The sequence below is a fragment of the Spinacia oleracea genome, chromosome 2 (genome assembly GCF_020520425.1).
Source record: "Spinacia oleracea cultivar Varoflay chromosome 2, BTI_SOV_V1, whole genome shotgun sequence".
Lineage (NCBI taxonomy): Eukaryota > Viridiplantae > Streptophyta > Magnoliopsida > Caryophyllales > Amaranthaceae > Spinacia > Spinacia oleracea.
Window position 1 is genome coordinate 45,109,709 of NC_079488.1, and position 12,032 is coordinate 45,121,740.

Sequence of the window (12,032 nt, forward strand, 5' to 3'; positions counted from 1 at the left end):
TGACCCGACCACTTAATCCCTATCTAGACCATTTACTTTATTGAGTTAGAGATGACTTTGAGGCGGGGCAGTGCCTGGACACCCGCACCCGCCTACAATTCTCGTCTTCACCCCCCCATCCACGATAGGAACGATACCCACCCCTCCCAACCCCATCTCGAGAGGTACAAAATAAAATTCATCCCCTATTCATCACCTCTCTTCCCGTGTATTCACACCCACCCCTAGACTTAACTTTTTTTTTTGGTAAAAGAGTTTTGAATTTTAAAACTCTATTATATAGAGCCTCTGAAAATTCATTTGTCTGATTAGAGTTATTGAGTAAATAAACAAACAAAACAAATATGTAAGTTAATAGTAATTATATATATATATATATATATATATATATATATATATATATATATATATATATATATATATATATATATATATATATATATATATATGGTGAGAACCACCTCTTAAGATGAGAACTGAGAACTAATCTCAGCCCTCGGATTAATTCAATCAACGGCTGTAATCTCGCCCGACCAAATCAAAAAATAAGGGTAAATTAGTAATTTTAATAGTGCTGAATGACCCCCCCCTTTCCAAAGACTGATTTTCATAATCCTTTCTCTCTCTTCCTTCCGTTTTCTCTCTCTTCTCGCAAATCCTCTCTAAGATCGACTGTTTTCTTCGTCAACATCTTCGATTCCTCCAATTTCTTCACCTTTGCGATTTTCACTCTTTCCATTCACCAGGTACGTATTCAATTTTCAAATTTATTTCATTTGTTGCTATTTTAATTCCTGAATTTAGGGTTCGTAATTTGATCGATTTGTTCAAGTATTTTCCATGTCAAATGTTGAATTTGTGGTTTCAATAATTCATTGTTTCAGTGTTTTGATTTGCGATTTGATTACCAAAGTTAGGGATTTTCAAATTTTACTAACGTTTAGATACTTTTGTTAGATGACTTCTATGACTCAAATTTAATTTCTATACTCAATATAATTGAGTTGTTGATTCATGCGTATTAGATAACTTCTAACTCTTAACTTAAATTTCTGCGATTACAGTAAGTTAAAGTAAATTGTTTGTTTAACTTATTTATTACAATTAGGGAGTTATGATGACTCATGGAAACATAGTAGCAACTGTTGCGACTGTCATGATTGTGGTGCCTGGTCTTGGAAGGGTTGATGTATACTTGGCATATTATCTTAGCTGGTGGCTGACGTTGCTTTCTGGGCAGTGTATGCAGGGCCTTTTTTACTTAGACCTTTGTGTTCTTCTTGTTTAAGTTGTGGTGTTGATGTTCGTCTTCGTCTGTTTTTGCTTAATATGTTGTGTGCTTCATTCAGTTCTGAAGTTGTGGGTGCAGGATGTTAATGGTGTTAGGTTATGATACATATGACATTACATAGATCATGCGGAAACAACCATTAACCCAGGACAACATATTATTTACACATAATCATATAGCATAATTTAGATGCATACTCTTTGTTGCGTGCCCTCCCTAGCTGCGCCCGAACCGAACAAGAACAAGTCTTTAGGACTCCAAGTGTCGTCCCTCCGTAGATAGTCCACAGCACGTCCGGATCCGCCTTAAGATTGACCAACTAGAATCGCCCTTAAGGTACTAGAAAATTTCGGCACTTTTATGAGCAAGATGTGTGTTTTAATTTTCTCTCAAAAAACTCACTTTTGAATACTTTGAAACTTGTTATAAATTGTGAGCCCTAGCCTCATATTTATAGGGGTATGGAAAGGGAATCGAAATCCTATTCAGATACAAATTAATTAAACCTAGAATCCTACAAGAACTCTAATTTAATTAATTTATCAAATAGAATTAGGAATTTAATCATTAACCGAACTCTGCATGTTTTAGGAAACGTGCACGAACACAAACACTTGCACACACACGCACGGCTGCCACGATGGGCCCCATGCGTGCGCGTGAGCAGCAGCCCACGCAGCGCCCGCGCGCGCTGCGCGCTGCGCGTGCTGTGCGCGCTGTGCGCGCTGCGCGTGCTGTGCGCGCTGCGCGTGCTGTGCGCGCTGTGCGCGCTGCGCAGCCTGCTGGGCCTGGCCTTGCGCTGGGCCTGGCGTGGCTGTTTGTGCGGCGCGCTTGGCTTGCTGGGCGATGGCCTGGCTTCGTGCTGGGCCTCGTCCGGCAGGCCTCGTCCGATGCTTATTCGTACGATGCGCTTCCGATTAAATTTTCCGATTCCGGAATTCATTTTCCGATACGAACAATATTTAATATTTCCGATTCCGGAATTAATTTCCGTTTCGAACAAATATTTAATATTTCCGTTTCCGGAATTATTTTCCGATTCCGGTAATATTTCCGATTCTGACAATATTTCCGTTTCCGGCAATATTTCCGATTCTGGCAATATTTCCATTTCCGATAATATTTTCCGATACGTACTGTTATCCCACTTTTTGGACTAACGACATAACCGTTCTAACGTTTGGTCATGTCGTGTCAGCCAGGTCATATCGTGTCGCAGGTAAACACAGCTCCAGGGAGATACGTCCGACGTAGCTTCATACAACGAGGTACAGCCGACGAAGGACAGGCGACAAAGTACAAGCAACTGAGACGCGTCCTCGAGAAACGGGCTGATAAGTTGACCTAAAGCCCATGATAGGCAGCGCCGTCAAGCTAGCAAGAACGAGTCCAAGACTCACGCGAGAAGCGCGGAAGCAGTTGAAGGCTGAAGAGACGTGTGATGAAGATACTCCTATCTTTGTGGGATTTTCTCAACCGATTAGACCGTTGAGAATACCCTATAAAAGGACGAAGATAATGATAAGCAAGCCACGTTCACTCAAGCACCGAAACTCTTAAGTTATAAACTGTTTCATCATTCATTATTGTACTTGAGATTTTAGTTATCGATTCTCAGAAGAAAAAGCATAAACAATCATATAGAATACTTAGTGGATTGATAGCCTCATAGCTATCCGCGGTTTTTTACCTTGTTCCTGGGTTTTCCGCGTCAACACTCCTCTGTGTCGTGCCTCTTTATTTGTGTCGTTGATTCTTTGCTTAGTTAGTGTCGACCCTAGCCGAAAGTCGCCCCCATACGAATTTTGGCATAAACAGTTTGGCGCCGTCTGTGGGGACATTAACTAGGTTTTACACAAAAGCACCCCTCTCACCATGACTACTGGAGAGATGACGATCGCAGAGATGAAGGCGGCTTACGAGAAAGCCCAAGCCGAACTAGCCCAAGAGAGGGCATCCATTGAAACCCTCCAGAAAGAGCTCGAATCTGTAAAGAGCAACAAGCACCAGTCCCGCTACAAAGGTGGGAAGCCAAAAAAGCTAACGTTCGAGATGCCCGATGACTTTGAAGACGTGACCGACGATGAGGAGGAAACCCGTGAGGAAGAAGACAAAGAAGCTCCCGATCCGGTGACCCAACGCCTGAACAAGATGGATGCACGCATGACAAAGCACTATTCCCGCCTGATGAAGTTGATGACCAGGTTCCCCGGGGCACCTACACCAGTGGAGACCGAGCCGACCGACGGATATGCCGCGTCGCCGTTCTGCGAAGCGATCGCTAGAGTGACGGTTCCGCACACACTCCGGCTCCCAACCTGGACCACCCTGTACGACGGGACATCCGACCCCTATAGGCACGTCAACTTCTACAAGCAGCGCATGTGGCAGATCGGGATTCCGCACGACCTAGTGGAACATGTTATGTGCAAATCATTCGGCGGCACCCTTGATGGAGCAGCGTTGGAATGGCTCACGAACGTCCCTCCCAGATCCATCTCCTGTCTGTCCGACCTCATCAACGCCTTCTATCAACAATTCGCCAGCAGTCGCCAGTTAGAAAAACAAACCAGTGATCTCTATCGGTTGGTTCAAGGGCCAACCGAGTCGGTACGCGATTATTTTAACCGTTTTAATTGTGAAAAAATTGGTATAAAAAATTGTGATGTCAGGACTGCTATTGAGGCGTTCAAGAGAGGCCTCATCCCCAATTCGGAGCTATACCGGGAAATAACCAAATACCCCTGTGCAACTTTCGAAGAGGTGCGATCAAGGGCCACCGCCCAGATGCGAATCGAAGACGACGAGGTTATCCGAACAGCATCTCAACGATCGACGGGGGGCAGCAGCGACAGAAGATCGTACACCCCAAGGAACAACAATTGGCGACACCAACCGTATGTTCGGCAAAACCAGGTACAAAGTGTCAATCAGTATTATGATACTAACAATGTTTACAGGAACGAGCGGGTCGAACACCCCAACATCTCCGACTACGGCTTCAACGTCGACATTGGAGGTGTGGTGAACGCCCTTCAAAATGTAGGTGGAACAGTCAGATGGCCCCGGAAGAACGACAGACCGGACTCCATGAAGGACATGAGCAAATGGTGCGACTTCCACCGCGACAACGGACACACAACCGAGGAGTGCATCTCCCTCCGAAAGGAAGTCGCATACCTCCTGAAACGGGGGCATCTAAAGGAACTGTTGAGCGACAAGGGAAAAGAAACATTTTCCAAAGAGCAAACCACCCTGCCCGGCCCAGCGACAAGCAGCGAGCGACCAGACCCACCACCGTTCAATAAAGTGGTAAATGTTATCTCCGGTGGTTCAGATATTTGTGGACTAACCTCTTCTGCAGCTAAAAAAATTAACAGGGGAGAATCTGAGACCGTAGAAGAGGGACAAACCGAAGACGAGGTCGCACTACACAGGTCCCTGACCGCAATGGCTATTACTTTCGACGATTCAGATTCTGTAGATACACAGCGGGAGCACCACGACGGGTTGGTAATATCGCTCCCAATAGGAAACGCATTGATCAAAAGGATACTGGTCGACAACGGAAGCTCAGCCAACGTACTGTTCTTGGAAGCACTACAAGAAATGGGATTAGAAGAGAAAAACATAGTAAGGAGATCAACAGTCCTGGTAGGGTTCAGTGGAGAAGCACTACGGACGGTAGGAGAGATATCGCTGCCTACATACGCAGAAGGCGTCAACATGATGACCAAGTTCAACGTCGTCGATTGTCCATCAGCGTACAACGTCATCCTAGGACGACCATGGATCCACAAAATGAAGGCAGTGCCATCAACATATCACCAATCAATCAAATTTCCAACCAAGTGGGGGGTCATGGAAATCAAAGGGCAGCAAAGGGATGCGAAGAAATGTTACGAGACAGCACTGAAACCATCCAAGTCACCCATCTAGCAATTACAGCCAGGGTCGACGTCGGACGACCCCGACGACCAACAAATCGACGAGATAGTACTAGACCAGACAAAGCCAGACCAAGTCATAAGGATCGGAGCCTCACTGCCTGACAACATCAAAAGTCAGATAGTGTCATTTCTAAGAGAAAACTCGGACTGTTTCGCTTGGTCACACGAGGACATGACAGGAATTAGCCCAGACGTGATTACCCACAAGCTCAACGTCGACCCCAGCTTCAAACCGGTAAAACAGAAACGACGCAAGTTCGCACCCGAAAGGAATAAAATCATAGATGAAGAAGTACAAAACCTGATAGATTCAGGGAAGATCAGAGAGGTCAAATATCCAGACTGGTTAGCAAACGTCGTCGTCGTCAGCAAAAAGAACGGAAAATGGAGAGTATGCATCGACTTCACAGATATCAACAAAGCTTGCCCCAAGGACCCATTCCCTCTGCCGCACATCGACGCCCTGGTCGACGCCACAGCCGGACACGAGCTACTCACATTCATGGACGCCTACTCAGGATACAACCAAATCCTTATGCACCCAGACGACCAGGAAAAAACATCTTTTGTAACGGATAGAGGAATTTATTGTTATAAAGTCATGCCTTTTGGTCTTAAAAATGCAGGTGCGACGTACCAAAGATTAGTCAACAAGATGTTTAAAGACCAACTCGGAGACACAATGGAGGTATACATTGACGACATGCTGGTGAAATCGAGGAAGGCTGACGATCACGTGGAACACCTACGACAATCCTTCGACATACTAAAAAAGTACGGTATGAAACTTAACCCGACTAAATGTTCTTTCGGAGTGTCCGCAGGAAAATTCTTAGGTTACATCGTCACCCAACGAGGAATCGAGGCCAGCCCCGACCAAGTGCGCGCGATCATCAACATTCAATCCCCGCGGAACATAAAAGAGGTACAACGCTTGACAGGGAGAGTGGCGGCACTAAACCGTTTTATATCACGGTCGTCGGACAAGTGCCGATTATTTTACGACGTCCTACGCAAAAACAAGGGGTTTAACTGGTCCGACGACCACGAAGCAGCCCTGCAGAACCTCAAAAAATACATGATGTCGCCGCCCCTCCTATCCAAGCCAAAAGAAGGAGAAGTCTTACAACTCTATTTAGCCGTTAGCTCGACGGCAGTAAGCGCGGTCCTAGCTCGAGAAGACGAAGCACAACAACTACCCATTTATTACATCAGTAAGTCACTACTGGAAGCAGAGACCAGGTATTCCTCCCTCGAAAAACTCGTCTTAGCACTCGTTATTGCAGCTAAGAAACTAAGGCATTATTTTGAAACTCACCAAATAGTGGTGATGACTAACTATCCAATCAAGTCTGTGATGCGTAGGCCAGAACTGACAGGTCGAATGGAGAAGTGGACAATGGCACTAGGAAGGTTCGACATCAAGTATCAACCAAGGACGGCTGTAAAGTCGCAGGCTCTAGCAGATTTTGTGGCAGACTTCAGCCCCGACTTAGAGAGAATAGCAGACGACGAAGTCAAACTCATCAACAACATAGAAGAAATATGGACACTCTTCGTCGACGGCTCATCTAACTTTCGTGGTGCAGGTTTAGGCGTCGTACTGAAGTCACTACAAGGGGACATGATAGCACAGGCAATCTGCTGCGACTTCAAGGCAACTAACAACGAAGCAGAATACGAGGCGCTAATCGCCGGAATGACATTAGCTATGGAATTAGGGGCAAGCGGACTCAACATCTTCAGTGACTCACAACTAATCGTCAACCAGATTAACGGCGACTACGAAGCTAAAGACCTAAAAATGACCTTGTATCTCGAGAAAGCAAAAGAGTTAACTTCCAAATTCAAACCCTTCTCCATCAAACAAATCCCAAGAGACCTAAACACGCAAGCCGACGCCCTTGCCAACCTAGGATCCGCACTCAGAAAATCACCATTCTCGACCATACCTCTAGTGCACCTACTATCGCCCGCCGTCGAAAAAGACATACCACAAGACGCCAGCCTCGTCCTATCAACCTTAAACACAGACAGTTGGACCAAACCCATCTTCGATTACCTAAAGCACGAAACTCTACCCGACGACAAGCTAGACGCCAGAAAGATACTTTTCAAAGCTTCACGATATGTTATTTTGCAGGACGTACTATTTAAGCGATCAGCAAACGGAATGTTGATGCGATGTGCCGAAGAGATCGAGTGGGAAACGCTATTGAAATAATACCACGAAGGAGAATGCGGAGGACACGAAGGAGGACGAAGCTTATCAACCAGAATCAAAAGAAATGGATACTATTGGCCAACAATGCTTAAGGACGCCATGAGGTACGTATCCAAATGCGACAAGTGCCAACGACACGCAGGTATGACACATAAACCATCCGAATTCTTGCATCCAACCCTAACTCCGTGGCCTTTCATGAAATGGGGGATGGACATCGTTGGCAAATTGCCCGTCGCCCCAGGACAAAAGGTCTTCATGTTAGCCCTAACAGATTATTTTTCCAAGTGGATAGAAGCAGGTGCGTTCCAACAAGTAAGGGACAAAGAGGTATGCTCGTTCATATGGACTAACATAATATGCAGGTTCGGAATACCGTCAGAAATCATCTGCGACAACGGATCACAATTCATCAGCGACAAGACAAGAGCTTTCTGCAAAACATGGAACATCGAGCTAAAGACGTCGACGCCCAGATACCCCCAAGCAAACGGACAGGCGGAATCCAGCAACAAAACGATCATCGCGTCGCTGAAAAAGCGGTTGGACGACAAGAAGGGGCGATGGGCAGAAGAATTGCCATCCATCCTATGGGCCAACAAGAGGACGCCTAGGACGGCGACGGGACAGACTCCCTTCTCACTCGTTTACGGGTGCGAAGCGGTACTTCCCCCTGAAGTGACGCTGCCCAGTGCACGATATGGACTCATGACGCCAGAGCAAAACGACGTAGAACTCAGCGAAAACCTCGACAACACAGAAGATCTCAGGGAAGCAGCATTGATAAGGATGGCGTCACAGCAACAAATCGTGGCAAAGTGCTTCAACAAAAATGTCAAAGTGAAAATGTTCAAAGAAGGAGATTGGGTACTGCGCAGAGTATTTCAAAACACGAAAGAATTGAACGCGGGTAAGTTAGCACCAGCTTGGGAAGGACCGTACTTGATCGACAAAATCGTCGGAAAGGGGGCATACAGACTTATTACCAAAGATGGCAAGTCGGTCCCCCGAAGTTGGAACGCAACACATCTTAAACTCTACCATTTTTGAAACCTCGTCGTAACCAATTTTATCAGTCGCCGCATCGTCGTCTTTACTTTTCTTTATCGTTTTATTTTAAAAACCATTACTGACTTAGGCATCGGAGGGCCGTTGGCATCCCCAACGGCCAATCCTCCTAGCGACCCCTGTTTTCTTTTGCAGAATGCAAGACGCACGACGAATGACACCCACAAGCAACAACGTACGACTCAGAGCGAGACCGCAAGAGACAACGAAGTAACAACGCAGGTATGATTTTACACATCAGTCGGTTCAATACTTATTACTCGCAAAGCATCTGCTACACGAAACTAAGACATCAAAACGCAACGGGATAACCATAAAGAAAAACAAACTTAACACACACGACGCGCGACCCCTAAGGCCACGACTTCCGAAATTTCAAACACTAAACATTATCCACACACAGCGTCGCCACTACCGACGACGAATAAAAACACAAGTCATCCAAACCACCTCGTCGCCGCCATCGACGACGAGTAAAGAAGTTCACCAACAAAACACAAAAACCAACAGAAAATTCGAAAACTACAAACTAATACATCCCTTCTTCCTGAGTAGAGACCACGACTTCCTGCTCCGGCTCTTGCTCTGGGGGCACGACTGGCACCTCCACCGACGCCACGTCCACCGTCTCGTCTTGAGAAACGACGGCAAGGGCCTCCTCTTCGCACCCAACAGCTAAAACCTCCCCCTCTTGGTCCGGAACAGGCGCACTCACCACCAACAAAGCCGCATCCACCTCCGTCGCCTCAGTACTAGCAGTGTCAGCCGTCTTCGCCAACTCCTCCGAATCCACCACGGGCACCGACAGGTCAGCCATGGTACCGCCATTAGCCAGATAGTCATCCACCTCCTTTTGACACGGCCAAAGGCTAGTCTCCCCAATCAGGCAGGAATACATCATCTGCGCCCGCGTCCTCCATATAGCAAGAGCCTCGACGTCCTTCGCCTCCTCCTGCAGGGCGTCGTACAAGCTCCTCAATCCATCCAATTCCTCTGTCGTCGAGGTCAACTCCTCCTTCACTTTCTCCAGATCTTTAGCCACGTCGGCTAACTGCTTATCCTTACCCTTCAATTGATCACCCTTGGCCTTAATCACCGCAGCAAGATCCACAACCTTCTTCTCAGCAGCTTTCCACTTCGCTTCCCACGATGCGGCCGCCTTCTTCGCCGTCGCCGTCAGCTGCCTTGCATTCGTCACCTCGTCGCACAGCAACGAACACTGCCTACGTACAGCCAAGGCAGCCTGCGACGCCTGCGCAAAACCAATGCCAAAACAGATTTACACAACATACATCTTTCACAAACAAAAAAGAAGAAAAAAAAACTAAATAAAACTCACCCGCAGACTAAGCTCAGCGGCGTCCGACGCGACAGGAAGAGGATCCACCTCGTGGTATCGTCGATACGTCGTAGGCAAGATCAAGCGATCAGCGAAAGGCCATATAACCGACGCCTCTTCATCACCCAAGAAGCTTGGGGGCAAAGTGATAACCGTATCCTCGACAGGATCCGTCTCGACAGGTCGCTTCTTGGCCGACGAAGTAGACACTTTACTAACGTCGACAGCAGCGGACGACGCCTTGAACGGCTGTGGAGGCGACGACGAAGCAATCGGATGAAAGCCTTCGGCTCCTATGACGACAGGCGTCTCGGCCGATGAACCTATCGCAGAAAACCGAGGTACAACCGTCATACCCCGTCCACCAGAAGTCGAGGACGACCTAAGTCGCTTCCTTGCACGCTCCTGAATCTCGCTCTGAGACATCCTCGACACAGGCCGAGACGAAAGAGTATGCTCTACACCCAATACAAAAAATAAAGGTCAAACATTATCCAAAACAAAAACAAAAATATATACAAACCCCGAAATAAACAAACGACAAATACCTGAGTTGTCAGCCATATCACCTACTTCACCTTCGGCGGACGACGAGTTTGCCACTACCTCCTCAAGCAAATCCAACCTTTTCCGACGACGAGTCAGTTGACCTGATCCCTCGCCTATCTCCTCCTCCTCGGCGACGTCGCCTGACCGGTCCACCTCCTGCTCGTCTAAAAACTCTCCGTCGCGACTGAAAGACCTATCCTCGACAGAATAACCCAAGAACTTCCGATACTTATCCTCAGAATCAGCGTTCAACTCAGTCAACGACGACCCCTTGACAACTGCAAAACAAAACCAAGTAAGGCGACGTTCAGTAAAACGACGAGAAACAAAGATAAAACGACACATTTACCTTCCATCGTCCATCCCTCGACCAGAAACCGCCCTTTATCTCCCAGAGAATCTTTGCCTACAAAGACAAAACGACTCTGCCAACCCCTGTCGTTCACACCTAAACCAACACCTAAGTTCGTCTTCCCCTTCTTCGTAACCAAGGTATACCTACAACACTTCTGCAGTGCTAGGTCGTAAGAGTACATCAAATCAGACAGGTCAAACGGCGTACGCCAGTTCGCAGTAACTCCATGCACCACCGTGAAAACCCGCCATATCTGGGGCATCAACTGACCCGGACTCAAATGGAAAACCTCGATAAAGGACCTAACTAGAGGAGTGAAAGGAAATTTGAAGCCAATTGTGAACGGATACTCATACATAACCACATACCCCTCTGGACAGTCAAAGGCTTCCTCATCCGAGCCGGGAATCTTCACTTCCGCCGACGGCGGCAAACCAGCAAGTTCAACAAAAGCCGCCGGATCCACCACAGTAGAATATATCGGGTTAAGGGACTTAACCCGAGTGGAACCCGACTCCCCCTTTCCTCTCGCTACAACCGACTTAGATCTACCCATCTCACTTACAAAAATCTACAAGGAAATCGAAAAAGAAAGCAAATTTTACCTGAAAATCGAACAAACTCAGTGCGAAAATCGACTTCGCTTTCTCCCTCTTCTCTCTCCTGCTTTCGGATCTAGAAATTTTTCGAAAAACTTGGTGTGAAGAACTTTATTGCATGTCGTGAATTGGTATTTATTACTCTAGAATTTTGAACGGTTTTATCCCACGAACTAGGCAGTTGAAGACGGTTTTTTAATTTGAATTGTTTCTTTTGCTTTGTGTGACTCCGCAAATTCACAATTGGGGGCAAACTGTTATCCCACTTTTTGGACTAACGACATAACCGTTCTAACGTTTGGTCATGTCGTGTCAGCCAGGTCATATCGTGTCGCAGGTAAACACAGCTCCAGGGAGATACGTCCGACGTAGCTTCATACAACGAGGTACAGCCGACGAAGGACAGGCGACAAAGTACAAGCAACTGAGACGCGTCCTCGAGAAACGGGCTGATAAGTTGACCTAAAGCCCATGATAGGCAGCGCCGTCAAGCTAGCAAGAACGAGTCCAAGACTCACGCGAGAAGCGCGGAAGCAGTTGAAGGCTGAAGAGACGTGTGATGAAGATACTCCTATCTTTGTGGGATTTTCTCAACCGATTAGACCGTTGAGAATACCCTATAAAAGGACGAAGATAATGATAAGCAAGCCACGTTCA

General features: G+C 46.8%; 2 protein-coding genes across 2 annotated transcripts; one reads left to right on the forward strand and one right to left on the reverse strand.

Moving 5' to 3' along the window:
* Positions 1-3,166: 3,166 nt before the first annotated feature.
* On the forward strand, positions 3,167-5,230 carry LOC130467384 (uncharacterized). The gene is made up of 2 exons (XM_056835885.1): positions 3,167-3,876; positions 3,964-5,230. The coding sequence occupies exons 1-2, from the start codon at positions 3,167-3,169 to the stop codon at positions 5,228-5,230; spliced, it is 1,977 nt and encodes a 658-aa protein (XP_056691863.1).
* A 3,832-nt stretch (positions 5,231-9,062) lies between these two features.
* Positions 9,063-11,708, reverse strand: LOC110782064 (uncharacterized). Its single transcript, XM_056835886.1, has 4 exons — positions 10,771-11,708; positions 10,421-10,699; positions 9,873-10,330; positions 9,063-9,785 (listed from the first exon to the last, which is right to left on the reverse strand). The coding sequence occupies exons 1-4, from the start codon at positions 11,330-11,332 to the stop codon at positions 9,063-9,065; spliced, it is 2,022 nt and encodes a 673-aa protein (XP_056691864.1). The 5' UTR covers positions 11,333-11,708.
* Positions 11,709-12,032: the final 324 nt, after the last annotated feature.

What these genes read in the sequence shown, in the direction of transcription:
- LOC130467384 (XM_056835885.1), top strand. Translation starts at nt 3,167, where the DNA reads ATGACTACTGGAGAGATGACGATCGCAGAGATGAAGGCGGCTTACGAG. An exon ending in CAAACCAGTGATCTCTATCG is followed by an intron (nt 3,877 to 3,963) that starts GTTGGTTCAAGG and finishes TTGTGATGTCAG; the next exon opens with GACTGCTATTGAGGCGTTCA.
- LOC110782064 (XM_056835886.1), bottom strand. Translation starts at nt 11,332, where the DNA reads ATGGGTAGATCTAAGTCGGTTGTAGCGAGAGGAAAGGGGGAGTCGGGT. An exon ending in CGAGGGATGGACGATGGAAG is followed by an intron (nt 10,700 to 10,770) that starts GTAAATGTGTCG and finishes TTTGTTTTGCAG; the next exon opens with TTGTCAAGGGGTCGTCGTTG. An exon ending in CCGCTGAGCTTAGTCTGCGG is followed by an intron (nt 9,786 to 9,872) that starts GTGAGTTTTATT and finishes GGTTTTGCGCAG; the next exon opens with GCGTCGCAGGCTGCCTTGGC.